This window comes from Leptonychotes weddellii, chromosome 1, assembly GCF_054177405.1.
Source record: "Leptonychotes weddellii isolate Sample4059 chromosome 1, ASM5417740v2, whole genome shotgun sequence".
NCBI lineage: Eukaryota > Metazoa > Chordata > Mammalia > Carnivora > Phocidae > Leptonychotes > Leptonychotes weddellii.
The window spans coordinates 97680506-97705505 of NC_138369.1; the positions used below are offsets into that span (position 1 = coordinate 97680506).

Below are 25000 nucleotides of genomic sequence, written 5' to 3' on the forward strand. Positions count from 1 at the left end.
TGGGGAAAATAATTACAAGGGAATGAGGACAAGACTAGGCCAGAGGTGATGGTAGTTGGACTGGGATGGCAGCAGTTTATATAAGTAGAGACAGATAGTGTCTAGGGTTACTTAAGAGGTAGAATCAGTAGGACTTAGTGACAGATTATACAGGTAGGAAGAGAGAGAAGAAAGGAAGGAGGTGGACTCCCAGGTTTTTGGCTTGAGCAACAGGATGAATGGTGGGACTCCTTTCTGAAACAGGAAATACTGAAAAGCATAATCTTTGAAGGAAGAATTAAGAGTTCAGTTTTTGACCCATTGAGTATAAGTTTTTGGTTTTTTGTTTTGGATTTTTTTTTTTTATTTTGCTAAGATTTTATTTATTTATTTGACAGAGAGATAGCGAGAGCAGGAACACAAGCAGGGGGAGTGGGAGAGGGAGAAGCAGGCCTCCTGCCGAGCAGGGAGCCCGATGTGGGACTCGATCCCAGGACCCCGGGATCATGACCTGAGCCGAAGGCAGACGCTTAACAACTGAGCCACCCAGGTGCTCTGTTTTGGATTTTTGAGACAGCCAAATAGAGATAGCAGATAGACAACTGGATAAATGGATCTGGAGCTTCTGAAGACTATACTGTTTTTTTTGTCATTTACCTATAGATTGATATTACACTATGCATGAGGACATGGTAGATTGGGAAGAAAGTATCACACAAAATGAGGGCCTGGGAATGAGCCTTGAGAAGCTCTAATCTTTGATGTCTGAAGAGAGGAGCATGAACCTACAAAGGAGACTCGAGTCATTTTTTGAGAAAAAATGTGGAAAGCCTGAATAATGTAATGTCATAGAAGACAGGTAAGGAGAGGGTATGCAAGAGAGAGTCAACAATAACAAATGCTTCTAAGAAGTGTATAAAGAGAAGGATAATATAAAATTGATTCGGTAACACAGGGAAAATACTAATGATGTTAGCAAGAGTAATTTGGGGATGTGATGGGAGGTAGGAATGTGGAGACATAGTGTGTATATAGTTTTTCAAACATGTTGACTTAGGGAAGCAGAGAAGTTAGGATGGTATCTGAGGAAGCCGACTCCAGGCCAAAGCCCTCTATGTAATCTTTCAGACCCAACCATAGGCATTTCTATTTCTAGGCCAGGTGCTTCCATCCAGAGTCTTCCTTAATTAGGATTTGTGGCAGTTTTCTCCACTGCGATTCAGTACTTTTCCATTCCTAGTCCTTCCCTCTTTCCCTCCCCATGGTCCACTGATCTATAAAGAGGCAGGAGTTGGGGCTCCTCAGCAGTGAGATGAGTCCCCCTCCCCTCCATTTCAGCCCGCTATTCCCACTTGCCTATACTGCATCTACCTGATCCTTTCCCATGCTGTTCTTCGAGGGATAAGTGGACCATTAGGAAGCAAATGCTCCTTCTTGCTTGGCACTGTTAGAAGTGTACGTGAATAAAAGTTTGATTGTTACTTTCGGTTTGACTTGGTCTTAATTAAGCACCTCAAGCTCTGATTGTTCCATAGTAGCAGTCCAGGGCAGGGGAAAAAGAAGAGATAATTGAAGGTCCTTGAAGAAGCCAAAGGAGCTGATTCCAGAGCCCATGTGGTGGCATGGCCTTGTTAGAAGGAACCTCCAGTACCACCTCCCTGAAGTATTTCCGGAACTCTCCTACCCACAGCTTCTGTCCCTCTCGTCCCTCCAAGGCCTTCACCCCATAGCCTCATAAATTTAGAAGGCTAACATAGCATTTGTAATCTTTTGTTGTGTTACTTACTTTTTCTTCTTTTCCTGAGACCTTCCAATTCTAATTTTATGAACATTAGCTAATATTAGTGATATGTAAACAAAATTATTTTATCATATTGCAAGACCAAAAAACTTTTATCTTTTGGGAAAGTTAAGGTTTGATTGCCATTCCACAACAAGAATCCATGCGTATCAGAAGGGTTATCAAAAGCTTCATGCGGTAACAAAAAGTTTACTTAAACAATTAGCCTGGGCAATGGATACATACATAGAAGCCACATCAGATGATTACTGAGTATTAAGTATTGGCCTATGGAGAATTTTCTATAAGGGCAATGCAGTTGGTAACCACAGATTTGATATCCTTTCTATTCAAACAGGGCTTATATGGCCCATTGCATGTGAGTTTTGTAATTTTCTTCTGACATAATGTTAAAAGCATAGGTTCTGTGAGGATATTGTGCAGGAGTCCTTTCACTTAGCTGGTAAGTGAGGCCAGCTGACTTCTCAGCATTATATCTCAAGAGTGGCTTTGTTTCCTTCTGGTTATAATGTATTGAGCAGTGCTCATGGAGTGTCTGCATAGTAATAATGATATTGACAATAATTAGTAGTATATGCTAAGTGTAATCTGCTAAGCACTTTACATACATTATTGCTTTCATAACTAAGGCATTTCAGAGTTCCTAGAACTTATCCATTGAATGTCAAGGAATGACTATAAGTTTAGAGATGTATGAAATTATTATGAACATAGCAGAAATGGGAGTTGGTTCTTGCACAATAAATATTTAGAATTTAAAGGCATAGTGAGGAAGAGATGACCATTTTAGGTAGGTAAATGCATGAACAAAATCATGGAGGTGATAATGAACAGGTCTGAGAAGAGGTACATTTTGGATAGTAGTGGAAAACTATTAGGCAGATATTGTATGTTATAAACAGAAACATCAACTTGGGGTATGAAGACATTGTTAGGGAAAAGAGTATTGGAAGAGTCTTGGTGTAAAGTGATGGGAACCAAAACTAATATAGACAAAGTGGGAAGGAAGGGAATATGGCAGAGCTTAGACCAATTTGGATCAATTATTGAAAGGTTCACCATTTCCATTTGTCTCATGCATTGTGGGCATAAATATGTTTGTTACCTCTGTTCCAGTTTCGCATTCTCTGACTTTAAATTGAATTCGTCTGTATCTTAAATAATCATGTACCGAATTTAGGAAGATTCTATTATTATTAAACACTGTAGTTGGTATAAAAATGAATAAAATTGTAGACTTGAGTCTTTAAAGAGAACACTGAAGGTTAACAGGTGTGTACAAAGATAATTTATGAGAAAGTTTTACAAGCGTGTATAGAACAGGAGAAGTGTGGGCCGAATATAGATCTAGCCTTATTTTAATCTAAAAACAGCAGGTAGTGTTTCCATTGTTAAAAAAAAAAAAAAAATAGTGTGAGCTTTGGATTCAGATAGAGCAATTTTGGCCATTTTAGCAAGTCATTCTCTTGCCCTAAGCTGCAGAGCCCTTATTTACAAAATGAGGATAATACACCTCAGAGTAGTTGTAGGGATTTTTTTTAAATACTTATTTTTTTAATTGGACTGACAGTAATGTGTTTTCATGGAAGAAAGTTTAGAAAACACGTAAGAGGATTAGAATGAACATAAACATCACTCAGAATCCCACTGTTGACTACTGTTGACACTTTGGTTTATAACTTTCCAGTTATACACAGATATATACACATACGTACTGACACTGTACAAATGTATGTATATAACTTTTTTTTAGCAACTCTGACATATAATTCTGTAATATGTTCTTTTTTAAAACTTAATATGCCATAAGAACATTTTCATGGACATATGCAACTACCTCATAATTTTAATTGCTATATGTTTTTCTGTTCTGTGGATATTACCATATTTTATTTCATAGTTTGCCATTATTGGGCATTGAGTTTTCCCCAGTTTTTTTGTTTTGTATTAAATACAACAGAGTAATATCTTTTGAATGTATCGCTGAGATAAACCCAGAGAAGTAGAACCATTAGGTCAAAGACTTTATGTGTATTATTGAGAATTTGAACATTTTCCCATTGCCCTTTGGAAAACTTGTATTATTTTCTGCTCTCATCAGTAGGATATGAGGGTATCTGATTCCACACACCATTGCCAACACTGGAAACATCATTCATTTTAATCTGTGTTTGTTAGGTGAAAAATGGCATTTAGTTTTATCTTACTGATCTGTGCGCTCTAATATTTTTCTTTTTGTGAATATCGTGAGAATTTAATGTGATTATAAATAGATGAAAAGGCTCAGCACCTGGCAAATACTAGCCAATCATTAAGGGTCAGTGTTCATTTTACTTAAGTCCTCACCCCTTTGCAGCCTCCTTTCCAGTTATGGTGCCAATTAAGGAATAGGAGAATATTGTAGAATCTTGTTTCATTGTTTAGAGATTGACAGTAATAAATTATCTCTTGATTAAAACTTGGGCAATGAACTCTGGCTGCTTGGTTTCAGATCTCCCTTTTAGGGGTGCCTGGGTGGCTCAGTCCTTAAGCATCTGCCTTAGGCTCAGGTCATGATCCCAGAGTCCTGGGATCAAGCCAAGCATCAGGCTCCCTGCTCAGCGGGAAGCCTGCTTCTCCCACTCCCACTCCCCCTGCTTGTGTTCCCTCTCTCGCTAGGTCTCTGTCTGTCAAATAAATAAATAAAATCTTTAAAAAAAAAAATCTACCTTTTACTAGCAGGGAGGGTGTACTGTGTGATCTACCTAACTTCTCTCAGCCTCAGTGATCTCATTTAAGTTGTTTTGTAGTTAAGTTATAAGGATTACATGAGCTAATTCATGTAAAGCACTCTCTACAGTGCTTGGCATATACTGTTTCATTTCCTCAGAGGTAGAATTTATGAGAAGGTCAGTTTACTTAGGCAAATAATGTGATCAAAGATTTAAGTGCTGGGAAAGGCAAAGAAGTCTTTAGGAAATGCCAAATCGTTTGATTTGAGCAAGAATCTTGAATTCTAGACTGAGTCGTTTATTTTTATTCATTAAACAAAGAATTTTAGGAGTTTTATTTCCTAGCACTATTAGGTATTTACCTGCTTAAAGTCACACTTTAGTTTTTTGTTTCCTGCTAGAGTATCAGTGTAGTTACGTAGGAGACCATCACAAGGAAGACAAAAAGCATCAAAAGATGTTAATACTTGAAGAATTGAATAATCAGTTTCTAGTTATTGAAAATTTGCTTTTCTCAGGAAAAATATACTCATGTTGCATTTTCTGTCAGCTGAAGACATTAATAGAAATTTATATGTATGTTACTTTTTATTTGGGATTATTGATTCTGTATTCCATATAGATAGATACTGCTTTTATGAAGTTGTTGGGATGCAATGTTATAATGGACTTTCTTGAAAGCAGAAGTTTATTTTTAATTGTATTTACATTTAAAATATTATGAATGATAATGAAACTTTAAACTTCAAACTTTAAATTGTTTAAATACAATTTATATTTATATAAATATAATAAATATATGTTTAAATTATTTAAGTACTAGAGGTGAAATGCACTGATTTATTTCCCCTTTTAAAAATTATTTAACCCCATTCCTCCAAGTGAAATTAACATTACATAAAATTCATAAGTGATTTTTAAATCTAATGATGTTATTGTATTTTTACACCCCAGTTTTATTTAGAGTTAGAAATCTGAAACAAACCAAATGTCCAACAATAATGGAGAAGTTGACTTATTATACATCTATGAGCAGAATAGTAGGTAAACAGTAAAAATATTATATATAAATATATTTATTAGCACCTGAGAAGCTGTTTATAATACATAATTAAGTAGTGAAATAACCGAAGCTACATAGCAGAAATCAACGATCATCCCATTTTTGTAAGAAAAAGGTAAGTGTATTTGTGTGTATTCATAAGAATGGATAAAAAAATTAAACATATTGAGATATTATGTTGGCTGATGGAATTTTGGGTGATCTTTATTTTCTTCTTTATTAGAACCAGATGTGATTTTGAATTTTTCTACAGTCAGCATTTATTTTTTTGCAGGGTTACTGCTAGCCCATATGATATGTTTGTGCATATTAGGGAAAGATGTCCCTTCTTCCTGTGGATGCAGTACTACATGAGGATTCACTGCTTGGATGCATAGAGCTTTTAGCTGCCACTGCCCATTAGGGTTTTTTTCCTTTTTTTCTCCATAATGAACAACATGCACAATTGTACATGATGGCCCTGAAAACATACAAAATAACAATTATTTAAAATTAAAGACTTAACAGGGCAGGGTGCCTGGGTGGCTCAGTCAGTTAAGCATCTGCCTTTGGCTCAGGTCATGATCCCAAGGTCCTGGGATCGAGTCCCACATCGGGCTCCCTGATCAGTGGGGAGTCTGCTTCTCCCTTTGTCCCTCACCCCCGTTTGTGCTCTCTTGTGCTCTCTTGTGCTCACTCTCTCTCTTGCAAAAATAAATAACATCTTTAAAAAAATAAATAAAATTAAAGACTTTTCATGTACCTATTCTGGGCAGACGACTCACCTTACTTGACCTCTACCAGGTTATGTGGGGCCTTTGGGCTCTCTCTTCCTGCCTCTTCTTTTCTACTTACCTGGTCTGCTCAAATGCAGTCATTCCTCCAGGATCCAGCTAAAATTACCCACCTCTTTGAAATATTTCCCAACCACTCTAACACATATGGCAGTTTCTCCTTTTTCTGAACTTGAGGTGGGTCAAGAACATGGATTGAAGGGAATGGTGGTGAATGGGTTGCATCTCACTTGCTAACTCAAGACAATTGGCAGTTACTCCTTAGAGTAGAGTGTTGAGAAAGATCCTTGAGCTGTGTCTGGCCTCAGTGGGAAAGAGGGTTGTTATTGATTATGAATGTTAATCCTGCGTGTGAGAAATAGCAAATAGGTAGCATGTTCACATGCATTTTCCCTGCCTGGCATGGACATTAACTATTTCATTTAATAGTCTTGGTTTGACAACACTGTTTTAAATATCTAAGGCATAGATATCATATCTTAATACTAGTACTCTTTGTTAATGATGTTTGGTTATGTTACTGTTATTGTTCTGTTATCTACTCAGAATTTATTGTGGAGATAGGTATAAGAGTGCTCAGTAAATAAATTTCTCTTGTTTTTCATTCTTGATGTTCCAGGTCTCTTTCTAGTATCATTTCCTTTGTATCTGAAGCATTGCTTTAGCAGTTCTTTAGATCAGATCTATTGGTGATGAATTTTCTCACTCTGTCTTCTTCGGAAACTGTTATCTAGAACACAACTGCAAAAATACTGAAATCTCTTTTCTTTCCTTTGTCAGCCATTTCCGTTAACTTCAGAACCTGTTTACCTGAATGACTATAAATGGCTTAATTGATGTATACCACCTTCAGTGTTCAGCTTCTCATTGCAGTAAGCTCAGTGTGTATAATATGTCCTTAGCTGTTTAATATGGTTAGTGAATGCTCACTAATATTTGTAAAACTAACGAGACTCTTTTTTTTTTTCCCCCTCGCAGTCCTGGAGTTTGTTTGTTTTTTAATTTAAATTCACTTAATTAGCATATAATGTATTACTGGGTTCAGAGGTACAGGTCTGTGATTCATCAGTCTTCTGTAATACCCAGTGTTCATTATATCACATGCCCTCCTTAATGTCCATCACTCATAAACTAACTAAAGACTCATAAACTAACTAAAGAGAATAGTACATGTAAAATTCAGTAACTGTGCCACATTTGTTTGTGCAAATGATTTGTAAGTTCTAAAGCAGAATTTATTGCAAATAATAGTCAGATAAAAAATCTACTTGTAAAATACAAATATCTGAAAACTATCATTCTGAATTGTGGTACATAAGAATATATCTTTAGAGCCAGTGATTTGCAAGATAGTCTCCAATCAGGAGAAAAATGCTGAGAATTCTAACCAAACCTGGTAAGTTGAAATTGAGAATTCCGGAAAGATCTTTTTGGAACTTAGAGCTGATATTCTGTATGTTTCTTTGGTTTGTTTGGTTGGTTTTGAGAGAGGGGGAGGGGCAGAGGGAGAGAATCTTAATCAGGCTTCATGCCCAGTCAGAGCCCTACACAGGGCCTTGATCTCAGGGCCCTGAAATCATGACCTGAGCCGAAATCAAGAGTTGGACACTTAAACGACTGAACCGCCCAGGCACCCCATCTGTTTGTTTCTTATTGGGAATAAAATGTAAAAAGCATCAGATAATTGAGAAATTATTTTTGCTTACTTTTTCAATACATGTTATCTATCATTCTGCTCCTTTCAAAGCGATCAGGATATTAGAATGCTTATGCCAGGATATACATGGTATTTTTATTGGTTACTAGCCATTGGGCTAAGCCTTTTATATGTATTTTATATGTAATCCTTTATTTGAATTTAAGAATGGAAAAATTAGAGAAGATCTATAACTTGACAAAGTTATTTAGTAAGTAGTAAAGTTGGAATTTGAACCCATGTTCTTCTTATTTATATATTACCAAATTTTTCATTAATAACATATAGTACATAACATATACATGTAAAAGTTTATCAATGATTATTTGAGATGGGAGGTATAGATACTTTTATAATTTATAACTCAGGCTTTAAAAAACCTTGTCTGCCATTATGTAAAAAACAAACGTAGATTTTTGCTTTATGAAAGAGATGATAAAAAATTAATTTTGATAAGAATCTCTTACAGCTATAGGAAACTGAAGCATAGTAAGCTTTTAAAAGTGAATAATATACTTAGTTCATGACCAAAAAAAAAACTGTAAAAATTTTTTATTTAGGAGTTACCCTGTTTTCCATAATTTCTATGTGTGTGCACATTTTATATGGGATAATACATATGCATTACTGATTATAAATATATTTAATCTTTTATTTCTTAAAGACTTGGTCAGTGAAATGATACTTTAATTAGTTACCTTCATTATAGTTTCTGAGTATTTTATAACTAAATACCCACTGGATTTTGGCTTGCTCTTGAAAAAAAAAAGTTTATATTTTGCAAGTATACATGCAAAATACTGAGAATGAAAGAGAATGCCTTCATCAGAGGAATAGAGTTTTTAAAAAATAAATACTATTGTTAATTGTGACTCCTTGACCTGATTCCCTTAGACCATTATAAAACCTGAATGATCAATATGCTATAATATTATTCCCATATGAAAAACAAACAAACAAACAAAAAATGGATCTCTTCCTAGTAAGACTAGTTCTAAAAAATCTTAGTGTATTTGTTTGGAAATTTCCTAAGGGCATATAAGCTTTATCATAGCAACAGTTTCTGGATTTAGAACATGCTTCCTTTGGCAAAATAATGAAATGTTTGCCACAAAGTTAAAGTAGTATCCTTTTTAAAATTTTTCTTGCCTGCCATGTTATGATTGATGCATGGCATCTTTCTCCTGGAAAGAGACCTAACGTTGAAACTGACAGGTGCCACGGGGTTTATTTAGGACAACCTCAGCCTTGTCCCAGGTAGTTTCAAAATGTCTGCCTCATAACATGTTGAGCCACTGCATTTCCTGCTTTAGAGCCTCGTGTAATGCCAGCATTACTATCTGTGCTGCCTCAACTACAAATTGGATGAACAGCCCGTGACACTTTTTCAATATTATTACATTAAACCAAGTGGATTTTGATTGATAACCTAATATTCAACTAATGCAAAACATCAATCATGGCAAGTATATTAATTATTTAATATTGCAGTCTAATTCAGAAATCGATGTGCTGCATGAGGGGAAGGGAAACTCGTGGTTCCCAGAAGATTTAAGACAGGGAATGATTAAAAAAAGACCTGCTGTACTCCTGTGTGTTAGTTCGATACAAATCTTTATTCATTTGCCAATAATTTCTTCCCATTTTCCACTTCAAGACCATTTTATCAGTTTTGAGACCTATAATTGAATTAAGTCTGCTTTCAGCACAGGGCAAAAGGAGTTGCACAAATATTGATGAAGTCATGACAGGGACAACCCAAGAGACAGACCACTAAAGAGGACAGGCTTTATACCATTTGTTGCAAGATCCCTCACTCTGTCAATGTCTCTTGGATCTTGCCTCTCTATTTAAAAAAATAGCCACTTTAAGACTTTTGTATTTAAATATCTATTATAATACCAGATTTCTATAGCACATTACAGTTTATTGTATTTATAGTATTTCCTTCATATACATTATCTTCTTTTTTCACATCATTGGTGGACAGTCTTAGCTCAGAGAAGTTGGGTTAATAACAAGCTCATGCAGCTATTTTGTAGTACAGCTTAAATTTGAGTTTAGGTGTTCTGCCTCTAGAACCAGGGTTGTATATCATGCTGTCTTGTGTAGTGTTTATGTTCTCCTGATGCTTTATTTGTGTTGTTTGGAGATGGCCCCTCTTCCTTGTCTTTCTGCCCAAAGTAAAACTAAAGAAAACTGAATTTCATGAAAAACTTGCTGAAACTTTCGTGTCCCAAACTATGATACATATTACATTTTAGGAATATGCAAACCTTCTGGATATACATAAAAATTTCTTGATCTATTGTATCTTACACTAGAATAGAATATCATTTTATATATATCTCTCTCTCTGAAAAAATGTGTATGTATGTATGTTCTTTGGATGGGAGAGTGGCTTAAATATATTTCATCATTAAACTTAACCACCCCAGTTTTCTTTTGGTTCAAATTTGCCTGGTTATATCTTTTACTATCCCTTTTTTGTAAATTTTTCTGAATCCTTTTGTTTAATGTATCTCTGTAAATGACTCATTACTGGATTTTGTTTCTTACCCAACCTGAGAATCTTCTCTGGCATTTTGATTCTATATCACTTGTGGGTGAAATTTCTTTAGTTTTCTTTTTAGTTACTAATTGTTTAGATTATAATAATTACGTTCTAAGTCAACCTTACTCGCTTTATCTGGTCCTGAATTTATTTCTCTTCTTATTGCATTGCATTCGTCAGAACTTCTTTCAAATAATGTCTTTCTGTGGTGAATTTCCTGCGACCCTGTATGCTGAGAATTTATTTTTCCTTCTCTTTAAAAATTTATTAGCTATATATAAATTCTAGGTTCACAGTCCTATTCCTTTAACACTTTATCGTGGAAGTTCATACTACATATCTTATACTCTAGCATTAATGTTGAGAAGTTTGATGTCAGTGTTATTCTTCCTGTATGGAGGGGTATGCTTGTTCATTCTAGAAGCTTTTAGCCTTTGCTCTTGATCTGTAACACTCTTAATAATCCTTATATTATGCTTTGCTGTGGATTTTCATTTAACCTGTTCACTGCTCTGTGTACCCTTTCAGTCTAAGATTTGAATAATTCTGTATCTGGGAATTTTTTGTTATTATTTCTTCAGATATTTATTCTCTTCTGTTTTGTCTTTGTTTTCCTTCTAGGGTTCCCATTATTAGATGTTCACACTTCTGTTCCTCTTCTTAACTTCATCTCTTGTTTGTTCTGTCTTTTCATCCCTTTCCTATGCCTTCTGGGAGAGTTCCACCCAGTGTTCCAGCTCACCAATTTATTCTCAGTCTGTAGCTATTGTGCTTTCAATTCAGGCTCTGAGTTCTTTATTTCAAACTACTGTATTTTTAATACCTGCTATCTCATATTGATTCCTCTTCATAACTGGTTTTTTTTTTGTATTAAATTTCTAAAAATCTTTTATCTTTAAAGGTGTTACGCTTATAGTATGTTCTTGCTCAATCTATTTTTTTTCCTCTGGATGAGGTTGCTCCATTTGTTTTTTTATTCCTGTGCTTATTCACCTCAGAGGTCTTCCTATGGACTTCTCTTTTATTTATTTGCAATATTCAGCTGCCTTGGCTAGTAACTTTAAGGAGAGAGGTAAAAGTCGAGGATCTGGCTTGTGCTTCTCTGGGACAATTTAAAAACTATAGTGCAAAGCCTCTAGTATTGGACTCTGGCCTGAATCAACCATGTTTTCCACTGTGTCCTCATACTCCACACACCACATATGTACACACAACCCCCAATGCTACCCTCCCAAAAAACCACTTGCTGTTGGAGTTGCCTTGCTCTTCGTGTGGTCTGGAGAGAGAGTGGGCCTGGGGAGGACCAGTCAGAGACCTGAACTGGTTGCTACTGATTTTCTTCACGTTTAGATGTCAGACCCTTATTAGTTGAATACATACTCTGATGCAGGCACTGTATTGGGTGTTGGGATATAAAAATTTTAAAGATACAATCCATGTTCTCAAGGAATTTTCATTTTAGTGGGGTCATTGGGAAAGTAATTAGGTATTTATAATAAAGTATGATAAACTATGTGATGAGAACACATGGGAAGAGTTGATTAGTTCATTTGTGAGGAAGGGAGGAGGTTTCCTTTCCCGTATGGGTTGAGTCCTGAAGGATGTTTTGTTTTTGTTGTGTTTTGATTTTGTTTGTAAGCTAGGTGAGGAAAGACTAGAGGAGGCTGGGAGAAAAGGAGCATTTCAGATAGAGAGCAAGTGGTTCAGTAGTGAGGGAAGCCAGGTTAATTTCTTATGGCTATTGCTGTCACATTTTTGGCAATATAACAGGGAATGAATAAAATGGAGTGTAGTAGGATATTGTGTATTTTGAAAAGGAAATGACACAATCAGGTGTATATTGTAGGAAGATCTTGCTGTATTATAGAGAATAAGTTAACATGGGGCAAGGCAAGAGCCATTGGGACCCATTAGGAGGCTTTGTAGTAGCCTGGGAGAGAAAAGATGATGACCTAAAGTAGTAGCTGTGAAGACAGAAGTGGCTAATTCTAAATGATAATTATGGATGTTCGGTCGCCAAGACTCTGTGGTTGAATACATTTGTTTACATTTGGTAGTGGAGGAAAGGGCCTGTGTCAAGGATGATGTGGCTTTCCTGCATACCATTCAAAATGCCTATTTCCTAAATATCATTTAATTTAAAGAATCACTTGAAAATATAACAAAGCAATAGTCCAACCAGCCTTTTTTTTTTTTTTTTTAAAGAACAGATTGTTATCCTTGATTCCAAAATACAAATAGCTGAAAAAACTGGGGGATTTTCCCTAAGTTTGTGGCAAACTCAATTGATAGCAAAACTAACCCTGAAATGAAGTTATTCATAGTCTTTGTTTATCCCATTTTGTGTGGACATTCATGTTGCTTTCAGAATTATTGTTGTGTATGATGATGAGATGCTGCTTCAAAGCTTGCTGCCAATGTTACATGGCATACAGCATAGTATGTCTTACTACCTTTCTAAAATCCAAAATATTCTGATGAAGCATGTCTAATTCTAGTGGTCTCAAATTATGGACTTGTACTTTGAATCTGAGCATTTTTGTTCTTTTATACTACAGTATTATTTTCTAATAAGAACCATGATGTGACAATGTAGCCATGGGGGGGGGGGGAAGATGTAGATTCGTATTATATAGTGCAAACTATGAGTTAGATTGCCAAATGAAGGGACAAAACAGTGAATGTAGTATGCTTCTGTTTGGGTTTAAAAAAAAAAAAAACAGGAGGAGAAAGACGCACGTGCACACGGACCCACACACACACAGAATATCTTTAGAAGGACAAACAAAGAGCTAATATCTGGTTGAGAACAGGGAGTCAGTGATGGGAGGAAGACTCGATTGTACTGTAGTGCACACACATGTGCATTGCACTGTCTGATGTTTCACTATATGCATTTTTTTTTGTTTAAATTTTAAATTACGTGGTGACTATATGAGAATGTCCTTGTGAAAACTTAAAGATTTATTTGACTTCTAGCTCCAGGAAATGCATTAAATTTGTAGTAAATTAAAAATTATGTACCCATTAGCCTTTCTAATTCCTTGTTACAGTTTATTCCTGTCATTTGTCGTTAAGACTGCATCCAGAGAATGAGTTTCAGAAATCCTTAAATTTTCAAGTATTGAATATATAGTATTGCTAAGATTGCCAGAGCAGAAAGTAGAGAAGAGAATGGCTAAAGATGAGTGCTGATCAGTAGATGCTGGAATTTATTCCCAGTATACCAGACTGGGCAGTGAGAGCAAAAGTTGGAAATGTAGTTTTCAGGCAGCACATCTGAAGGGGAAAACGATAGGGAGATTTGGAAAGATGGTGTAGCAAGACAAAGGAAACAGAGAAGTATATTTTTGGCAGTGAAAATTGGAGACAGAAATAGAAGAAAAGTAAACTTGGGGCTCCTTTAGAGAAAGAAAGAGGTGTGAGGGAAAGATTAAATATCATGAATGCAATACTGTTCTTGGATGTTTCATAATTATTCTCTGCAATGTGGTAGAAGTATACTTTCATGTTAAAAATACAAGGCTTGGTATTTGTGATGAAATTAAAATACTACTTGGTCTGAGTGAGGAAATTTTAAGTCCATTTGTCACTACTAAATTAATAAGAACCAAAATTAGGGGAAAAATAAACTATTTGCCACATTTTGCCAAATGCATATTTAAATTATCTTTGCTACTGACATAGTTATTTGTTTTTTTAGTTCCATCAGCCGTCTTTTTTTACAGTGAAAAGCAAGAATTAAGTACTTAAAATGTATCATGATATTTGATGTTTGTGTCTTCATTGGAGATATTTTGTTTTTTAATATTACAACAATCTTAGGTCCTGATTTATAGTGTGCACTAAGTTAATAAAATTAATGTCAAGGAAAAATTTGTTAAGATGTAGTTACTTAGATGTATAGTCACAAACATATTCTTTATATATTTTTTATATAAAATGCAATCATTGGTGGATGGATATTTGATAAAGCAAATATAGTAAAATGTCAATAGTAGAATCTAGATGGTAGATAGAATCTGTATGAACATTTTTGTAATAAATGTTGGAGAAAACATAAACTCTAATGAAAAAGCTAATGTGAAATAGATATTGTGTGAATAGTAAAATAATAGTACACTTGACTTCCTTTTGTTCTCTGCTGACTTTGAAAAATCTGAAACAGTCTGTTAGTAGAATCCCAGTTTTAGTGGTAATATTATTAGATGTAAATAAATTATCTGTTTCCTTTTGGTGGAAATTGTTTTGTCCTTAAAAACAGTGTTATTATGAACATTAAGTGAAAATAATATGAAAAAATCGTAAGGATTTATAAAATGCATTTGAGGTAAATGTAAATTATGATAGACAACTGTTTAGCAACTATTTAGAACTTTTATTCGTCTATTTTAGGGAATCTGGAAACATCAAAGCTGGATTAGAACATCTGGTAAGTTCTAATTTTCTCTTGAACATTTGCATCATCTTTGATATCTGCATTCTAAATGAACACTTTTGAATGAGCTTTGAATACCTTGTATTGAGAAAGTCAACCATTTCCCAAAGGGTCAGCTTACTGTTGTTATGTGAAGGCACTTACATTTTCATTTATCTTATCATTTCAAGGGAATTTAAAATTTTTTTAAAATTACTTTTTTTTTTGATGTAGAGATGAAATAAAATGGATGACAATCCTTGGATTGATGATTGCTTTAATTATAAACAAAAATGTTTGGTGTAGAATTTTTGGCATATCTTGATTTGACAAAAACAAGCTGGTGTTTTAAGAAAAACACAATCAAATATTGCATGCATAAATATGGTATGTTTTAGCAATTTAACGGCTTTGAAAGAAGGGCACAGCTTTGTTTTTCCTGATGTCTTTGCTTTATGAATAATGCATTGGTTTAAACTACATTCAGTTTTAGAATATAAAATAATTGAGATGCAAAATTTTTGGTTTAAGTAAACATTTTTCAAGTACAAATGAAATTCAAACTGACTTAACATTAAAATCTGTCCATTGATCAAGAAATTAGAAAAAGTGTTCGTTATACCAGGTCCAAAATTCATTTAGCTTCCTGCATTGAGTGTTCATTACAACATTAAGTAGTTCATTTAAACAGAGCATTATAAAGTCATGCTATGGTTTCTGGTCAGATCCAAATGTTGAATAATTAATGATAGAGATTCTTTTGTAAATACAATCTAAGTACTTTTTTAATGTAAGACTTCATTCGTATATCATATTGTAGCTTTGTTAACTGTTAATGTGCTTTTGTTTGCTCCCACAAAAGCAAACAGTAGCAAGAGGCAGCTTCACTTTGCCTTACAGTAATTTTAGAGTTAGAAGGGATTTTTGGTTTTCCTTACCATAAAGGAAACTGAGGAAACCCAGACTTTTAAAAAATGATCCTAAAAAATACAAATTTAATTATTAAAAGCAATATATAACAACCTAGTTAGAATATTTGAACTATATATTCGTCTAGATTAGAAGTAAATGAATTACATTGTTATTCTCATTATTAGAAATTATTTCCTGAATCCCTGTTTGTCACTTCTTAGTGGCATAATATATTTAGGACATATGGACATTAGAATAAAAATGTTAATCTAAAACATCAAATTCCAGTATCAATTGGGGGCTTATAATAAGGAAGAACAGCTACCATTGTGCCAAAATGAGCTGTCTTTTATACTTATAAATTATTATTATTATTATTTTTTTAAAGATTCTATTTATTTATTTGAGAGAGAGAGAATGAGAGAGAGCACATGAGAGGGGGGAGGGTCAGAGGGAGAAGCAGACTCCCTGCCGAGCAGGGAGCCCGATGTGGGACTCGATCCTGGGACTCCAGGATCATGACCTGAGCTGAAGGCAGTTGCTTAACCAACTGAGCCACCCAGGCACCCTAAATTATTATTTATTAAAAAGACTTCATTTTCACTTGTTTCATATTCCTCAATAAATAATAATGGATCAAATTTTTTTAGTTTAAAATTTACATTTTTAATATTTACTAGTATGAACTCATTTACAGTGACTTTTTAATACGTTTATACTCTACTTATAATCTTATTCAGCACTGGTTTTCTAACTGCCTTGGGTTGCCAGGAAGGCTCCCCAAAGCAGGTGGCACTCCAGACTGTCACTACCCACTTTAATCGGAGTAGTTCCACTTTTAGTTATTTTATAAATTTTTAAATTTTTAAAATAAGAGTTTAGTTGAAGAAAATTTTCCAACTAAAAATATTTGAAACCTTTGATCAAGCATAGCTACTTATTAAAGTCAAGAGTAATTGTTAATTATTCTTTTCTGTTCTTGACCCTAAGTTATATTTCATTTTTATCTGGGTCATATACATCAAATATATTTCAAAGATAATGCATTTTAGGGATGAGAGCGCTAGGATCAGTACAACAGGTAGTGGGAAGTGGATGATTTTAATGCATTTTATCTAGGTTGTTCAAAAGACTGTATAGGTTGACATTGTAAAATTGACACACTGAAATATTTGCAATAACATGAATATATGAATATATAACATAATATCCTATATATACACATATATACAGATCATACTGCCTTATGCACTATTGTCCAGTAAAGTCAGTGATAGTCTTCACAACTGCCTAGAGGGAAGTGAACTCAAGAATTTATTGTTTGAGCATTAATGAAACCTGTCTGTCTAACAGCTGCAGGCTCCTTAGGATTGTGTCTCTCCAGTTTCCAGCTGAGCAGATACTTAGAGCCCTTGCCTTCTAGCACATCTAGACCTTCTTTGAATTGGCTGTGTAGCTAAATACAATTAGAATTATAGTTTCTAATAGATTGATCTTTAAAAATATATGGTGTAAAATTAACATCCCACACATGTGGAATTAATTTTTTATTATCCTTCAGTCTTTGTTTTTTTCAAATTTACTTGAATTATCATAGAGAATTAACATTGTTTTAAGGGTAAAAGCAAGTATAAATTTAAATAAGCTAAGAAAGGAGCATCTGGCTGACTCAGTTGCTGGAGCGTGTGACTCTTGATCTTGGGGTTGTAGGTTCAAACCCCACTTTGGGTGTAGAGATTGATTAATTTAGTAAAATCTTCTAAAAATAAAAAAATAAAAATAAATAAGCTAAGAAAAATGACATATGCAGCATGTTATACTTGCCACAAGGACACATACATAGCATAGTTGTATATACTGCCTTTGTATTCTGTTTATGGGCTCTTCTTGGTATATAGTTACCTGTAACCCTTAGAAAGGAAAAAGCAGATGTGGATAGCAAAAAGGGTGGGATAAGTGGACTGTATTCCCGTGGAACCTCTCCAAGGGCTGATCTCATTTATTTGTCACAATGTCTCAAACTCTTGATTAGCCTTTGTTCTATCATTTCTTTTTTTCTATGTCCAGCTTGTCATTCTTAGCTTAAATTTTTACTCTAGTGCCCAATGCTATTGTATTTTTCTTTTCACAAACTTGTCTCTTACCCATAAAGTCTTTGTCTGTTGAAAGTTCTAAACAGGGTCTTTGAAGGTTGGTGCTCCATCATCCATTGGTGATTCTTGCCTGATTGTAAATGGAGATTTTCCTACTCCACCACTCCCTCCCAGATTTAGTAGCCAGCATTCTATTTTAAAGAAGAGCCCACCCTTATTTCTTGTTTTATCTATTTATTGTAAGCAAGGACTCATGGATTCTTTACTTTTCTTACTTATTTTGAAACTCAGATTGTCCAAGATTTGTCCAGGGAGTATCCTTTCAAGATGGCTTTTGGCTTGTTTCTACACACCCCATCTTTTCTTAAAGCACCTCCTTATTTTCTGGCACAACAAGATGTTCCAGGCTCATTTGAAACCTTCCCTGTCCTACTCATGGAATCAGCTATTTCTTCAAATCATTTCATTTAATTTTAGAGGAAAATGGTATTTATGAATCAAGGTCTGGACATGTGATATGTCCACTGTCTCTGGGATTTCATTACTTCTAGGACTTTTCAGTCCTAGATTAGATAAATAGGTGGGTGGGTAGGTAGGTAGATACTTAAGACTTAGATACTTAGACAGTTAGGTATTTTTAAGAAATTATGAGTCATACTAACACCTCCAGCTTCAATCCAAACCACAGAATTCTTCCTTGTTTTTCCCCATTTCACATTTGTATTTTCCTTCATTCAAAGTGAGAGAACTGTGACTCCTAACAACACCAATACATTTACCCATTTGCTTAATTATATAATACATGTAAAATAGTTTCACAATTGCTACAACCATACCTTATGAAAAATAAAACTTAATAAAGTTCAAGATTTATTTCAAGAGTTTATTAAAGTTTATTTCAAATTTATTCAGGAGTTCTTTTCCCCCTTGATTGTAGTTAGCTAATTCATTTGAAATATGGTTGCATGCATTTGTTTCTGTTTGTATTCAGTTTTAGGTGCCCTTGTCCCCATTCTTGTTGATTTAATTATATGTTTGGATATCTGTATGTTAACATGCTTCCAAAAGTCAAAATATTATACAAAGCCAAAATACTATACACCGTACATCTCTCAGAAAGGTGTCATTCACTTCCTTTCTAGCTTGTTCTCCTCTATCGTTTGTAGGTAGCCAATTTTCTTAACTTCTGGATTTATGCTTCCTGTGCATCTTCTTGTATAATTAAGTATATATATATATATATATATATATATATATATATATATATATATACATGTGTATTATTCCTATTTCCTCTATCTTATAAAATATAGCATATTATAAATACTTTCATGTACTTTGCTTTTTCCTCTCCTGGAAATCACTCCCTAATTACTGTATCACTATATTTACTGTGTTTCTTTCTCTCTTTGTCTGTGTCTTCTTTATTAAGGGTCTGAGATTTTAGCCTATTTGTATGCCTGCCCGTACTTTAATAGATGCTGGCAGGAGACATGAGATTTCTGGGTCAGAAACAAAGCTCTTTATTACTAACAGCACCAAAGGTGGCACTACATAGTTATATAGATTCCCTGTGACCTGCAGTTTCCATGTGGTGATGCTGCATACCCAGTAGGTTTGTGTCATAGCTGAGGGACTCTGTTCTTTAAGGAGCTGACAGAAAATTAGCCCAAACTTTCCCTAAGAGAAAGATATGATCTTTAGTATCCTAATTTGGTAACAAAACTGCCTTCTGGTCCAGGGGGCAATTCTTTATCTTCCAAGACTGTTTGTTATATTTGAAAAGATAGTTCTTTTTTTTTTTTTTTTAAAGATTTTATTTATTTATTTGACACAGAGAGAGAACCAGAGAGCACAAGTGGAGGGAATGGCAGAGGGAGAGGGAGAAACAGGCTCCCAGCTGAGCAGGGAGCCCAACGCAGGACTCGATCCCAGGACCCCGGGATCATGACCTGAGCCGAAGGCAGATGCTGAACCATCTGAGCCACCCAGGTGCCCCTTGAGAAGATAGTTCTGAAGAAAGGCTATTGGCTGATACTAGATGTGCAGAACCTATGGAGAATTGTCTCTGAAGAGCTATTATTATTATTATTATTATTATTATTATTATTATTATGAAATTTAGGGAGGCTTGCATTTTTGTTCTAGTGGTTACCTTTGTATTTATATCTTTTATAATGCATAGTGCTTTCTTCCCCCTCATTCCTACTTAATCTTTTAAGTGGAATCCCTCGATTCCCAGCTGTTAACCTTTGTGATACCTAGTGCTGTTACTGTACTTTGCTTTCCCCCTTTTCCTCCCATTTCTTCTTGTTGTATTCTTGCTACTCTGTTGGAATATATGATGTTTACATACTATTCTTCTATCCATGCTGTCACCCTTTTTTAGAATCACCTTTAAAATTAACTATATTAAATATTTACCATCAGCTTGTTTACTGATATTTCCCCAATCATCTCCTGTTTGTGTACAACTCACCCGCTAGTATATTCCTCAGGACAGCCTGCTGTGTACAGTATTCCTTGAAATCTAGCACATTGCTATTTTTCTATAGTTTTGCTACTTGAGTGCAACAGCTTGACTGGACGTAAAATCCTTGGCTTACAGTTTTTCCCCTTGGCTTTCTGGAAAACATTATTCTGCTCTTGATATTTGTGGCACTAGCCTTATTTTCTTACCCTTATGTATAATTTGATTTTTTTTTTTTTGCCTTGAGGCATTGCCATTTTTTTCATTGTTCTTATTTTACTAGAATGATTCTCAAAGTTGGATGTTTCTGGCTAATTTTTCTGGACTTTTTCATATGTAGACTTAAGCTTTCTTATTCCTGGAAATAATTGTTTTTGGATTATAGTATTAAATCTTAATTCCATTCCATTGTTTTGTTTTCTTCTTCAGAGACTCCAGTTATATATGTGTTTCTATATAATTACATATAAAATCTTGGCTCATCTTCTATTTCATTCTCTGTCTTTGACTCTTTTTACTACTTTACTTTGTTTTCAAACAACTGAGAAGTAGTTTGCCTGCTTTCATATAATATTTCTTATTAAATTTTCATTCAAGTTTATTCTTCCTTGGACACATTCTAATTTATTCATTTCTGAAATATTTTTCTTCTATATCTGTTTTTATTTTTTGAATATCTGATTCTAGGTTTTCTTATTGTTATTTGTCCCAAAAAGCCTTGTGCTTTGGGTTGATTTTGAGGGGAGAATTTTCATTTCTTGAAATGTTTTGATTTGCGTTTTCTGTTTACTACTTCTTACAGTAGCTTTATGGGGAGGTGATTTTATTTCTTTCCCTCCTTTCCTTCCTTCTTTTATAAGTTCTAGACATTTTGTAGACATGGTTCCTAGTTCAAGGGTACCTGCTTCTGCAGTAAAGCAAATGTGGTTTCTTTAATGGATGATGGTGAGTGTGGCAGGGATGAAGGGGTTGGCATGTCTTATTTCTGTTTAGCCATTTGTTTCTTCTTACTTTCTTCTTTCTTGTCACTGTCATGTATTTATCTGATTTTCTCCCAGAGCAATACTTCCCAAGACTGCCCTTTTGGTCCCACTCACTTTCAAGTCCCTTCCCTCTAGCTGGTGCTGTGGTAACAACTAAAGCCTAGATCTGTGTTTGCTCTTTTGGCATTTTAGCATTGTACTTTGTTTTTCTGGGGATAATTTTTGTTTGTGCTTCCAGTTATGTACTAAATTTATGACTACTCTCAGGGATGGGGAGGGCTGTATGAACATTTTTACCTCAAAGAGAAACTCATAATGGAAAATGTTGGAAATCAATGTTGAGCAGACCTTGAATCCTGAGTAGTTCTACTGCGGGAATCCTACAGGAATTGTCAGCAGAATTAAACACAAACATCTCAAAGAGCTCGATGCCCATATCTATTTAAAGACTTAGAGAAAATGAGTGAATACACTGCTTATCATGTTGTGCTTAGATTTTATAATGAACTTAAATAATACATTTTATTTGGAAGAATCATATACAAATTAAAGACCTTCAGATAGGACCCCAGTAACACAGAAGGGTTGAAGGAATGGAGGTGGGTAGTTTTTAGGTGGTGATGTTGCTCCTGACTTTTTTTTTTTTTAACTATTAATGATGCTCTAAAGGTGTAGAAAATTAACTCTAAGTTCCCCTCTGTTACATCAAAGGAACCTGACTTCGCATTTTTCTACGATCTTATGTTTTAAAATTCTAGATAATATGGTGAGTAGTAACCCTTATTGAACTACTAAATGGGGACTAAAACATTTACTTTTTAGAGTGATTTTAATGCAGTCAATTGGGATTTGGTGCATTTTAATCTTTGTAATTATGAAAACATACAGGAGCTAGAGCCTTGTCATTTGATTACAATATAGCTATTGTTGTTTTATTAGCAACCTATAAAAATAATGCTATCCTCTCCTCTTGGAAGAGGGATTGAGATCAGAATACATTAGGCTAAGTTATGTGAAAAATTGTCACTTTTTTAGGCCAAAATAGTTTGTGAGTTGTTTCTTTCAAACAACAAACATGAGTTTGTTTCCAGCTTGAAAGGACTGCTGTGCCATGCTTCCTTTGGCAGGGAATGAAGTGAATTATCCTGATCAGTATGATGTTTCTAAGGTTCCCCTTGTACACTTTTCTGAAAAGTCAAATAATTGGAGGTAGGGTGGGGTGGGGTGATTTAGGTCATTGCTTCACTCTCTTTAATGTGCTTATGAGTTGCCTGGGGATATTGTTTAAACTCAGGTTCCGATTCTATGGGTCCAGGGTGGGACTTGAGATTCTTCATTTAGCAAGTTCCCAAGTGAGGCTAATGCTGCTGGTCCAGCAACCACAAGGAAGAAAGGTACATTGAAAGGCATTGACTTAAAAGACATGTGTTCTGTCTTTTAGAAGACAAGGTGTTCTGCATGTGATGAAAAATTGAGATCCTTCCCCCTATACCCATTGAATATGATTTTGCAGCCTATGAATGATTGGTTGGGTGTTCATAAGCCCAGACAGATGGACACCTACAGGTTTATACAAGAACAAAAAATTCGTCGTCTAACTCTGCAAGAGTAACAGAGGGATTTGATTCCAGATGTTAAGTTGTATCTATCAGGGCTAAAGCTGGACTCTAGGACTAATAATACCTTATTCAGTCTTAGGTGGAAAATTAAATAAGTGATGATAAATCTTTTAGTAAAAAGGGTTACAAGTGTTTACAACTTTAAGTGGGATTTGCTTTCTATTAATAGTTGAATAGCAAAAGAACTCTGGAGCCATACCTGTGGGTTTTTTTCCCCACAGAGGTCTCATTTATGTTTCTTATATTGTATAACATTTGAGAGTGATGACCTACTTGTCCTTGTGGTCAGGTAACACAGTCTGACCATTTTAAGTGTTGAAAAGCAACTGTCATTAATAGCTTGTTTAGTCCATCAGTGGTTTGTAAAATATAGTTGTTGCTTGCCAGAAATGTAGGCGGGCCCATTGCTAGCTATTAGGTGCTCATCAGTAACACTACTGGTTCTAATAAAAGCCCTTTTCTCTTTGTTTTAGGCTATTTTGCATAGAACTTGCAAATAAAACTGCTGTATTTTAGTTCACAGACTAATAATTTTTTAATACAAGAATAAACATAGTTAATGTAGTACTGTCATACTTTTGAGGATTCAGTTGATATACAACATGAACTAAAAAATGTGAACAGAAGTTATAAACCTATTCTAAAATCACTTGTCTTTCATCTGTTACATTTTAAATATCTGTTTTATTTTAATATTTCCCACTGTGTTCTGAAAAAAATGTTTTGACATTTGTCCAAATGAGTTTGAGAATATAGTCATCTCAAAATGCACTGACATTACTCATATAGTCTATATATTTATTATTAAACACTGTTGAAAAATATTTATTGCCTCATATAAGGACTTCAACATAATAGATCCCTCTCCTCCTAGCATTTTAATTTATTTTTCTCACCTAAGCCAATATATTTGAGGTTTAGGGTAAATGTGCATATTAAAACCAATACTTTCCTCAAACTGTGATCATGAGATAAAACAGCATGAAGTTTTTCTTTTTGGAAGATCAATTTCATAAATCTTTCTCTCTTTCCTTTTAACAAAGAAGTGTGTCTGATGAATGTGTGCAAATTAAAATACCTTTAATATGGATTAAATGTTAATGTCCTATTACTGTCATGATTTCTTAGGCAGTTTACAGGTCTTAAATCTGGGGACTGGCTCACATTCCAGTTGGAAACAGTGCCCTTGTCAGTGATCCATTTCTCTGACATGTTTTGGTCAGTTACAAGTTTATTAAAAATTGCTCCTTCAGTGAATGATTAGTAAATATTACCCAGTTATCCAGACAGCATGAACTTGGGCCCATTTTCTATGCTCCCTCCATCTCCTCTCTTCCAAAGAAAGATCTGTTGTTGCATTTTTAAGACATAGCGGTCCCAGGAGAAAATGGTGGCCAGTTAGCGTTAAAAAAAAAGAAAATAGTGAAAAAGATGCCCTGCAGTTTTGATGATATTACTAATAGTCTCAGATTTATGTTTAATCTAGATAAAATTCATTTTCTGAGTTTTATGCACATATGCTTATTAAAGCTTTGTAGAGTAAAACTAAATATTCCAAGTGCATTAAATCACCCCTTACCCTGGCTTCCCATTACTCAAGAGTCCAAAAGTCAGGCTCTCCTGAAACCACCAGAATAACTGAATATTGTATTCTTGTTTTGTTTGTTTGTTTTTTGTACTATAAGACACTATAGGTTCTGCTTCATTGCAGGAAATCCTACCAGGTACCTGGTAGTTATTTCATGACTTTCTCAGGATCTATCTGTAATTGCAGAGAGAGAGCTAGCAGCAGAGGCAACAGGGTTGTTATTTTCTGTTTCTCGCATCAAAGCATTAGGAGTTAAGATGGAGAATGTCTTTGCTACAGTGGTATCTTTGGCCATGCTCATTACCATTTGCCACAGAATCATAACATATGTATTTAACTTT

The 25000-nt window shown here is 34.7% G+C and overlaps 1 protein-coding gene across 1 annotated transcript in view; it reads left to right on the forward strand.

The window, feature by feature from the left end:
* The window catches only part of RSRC1 (arginine and serine rich coiled-coil 1), a 408321-nt gene that overhangs the window by 177998 nt on the left and 205323 nt on the right, over positions 1-25000 (forward strand). The window contains exon 5 of the mRNA XM_081828722.1: positions 14973-15009. Within this exon, the coding sequence (XP_081684848.1) occupies positions 14973-15009 (37 nt within the window). The remainder of the gene's footprint in view (positions 1-14972; positions 15010-25000) is intronic.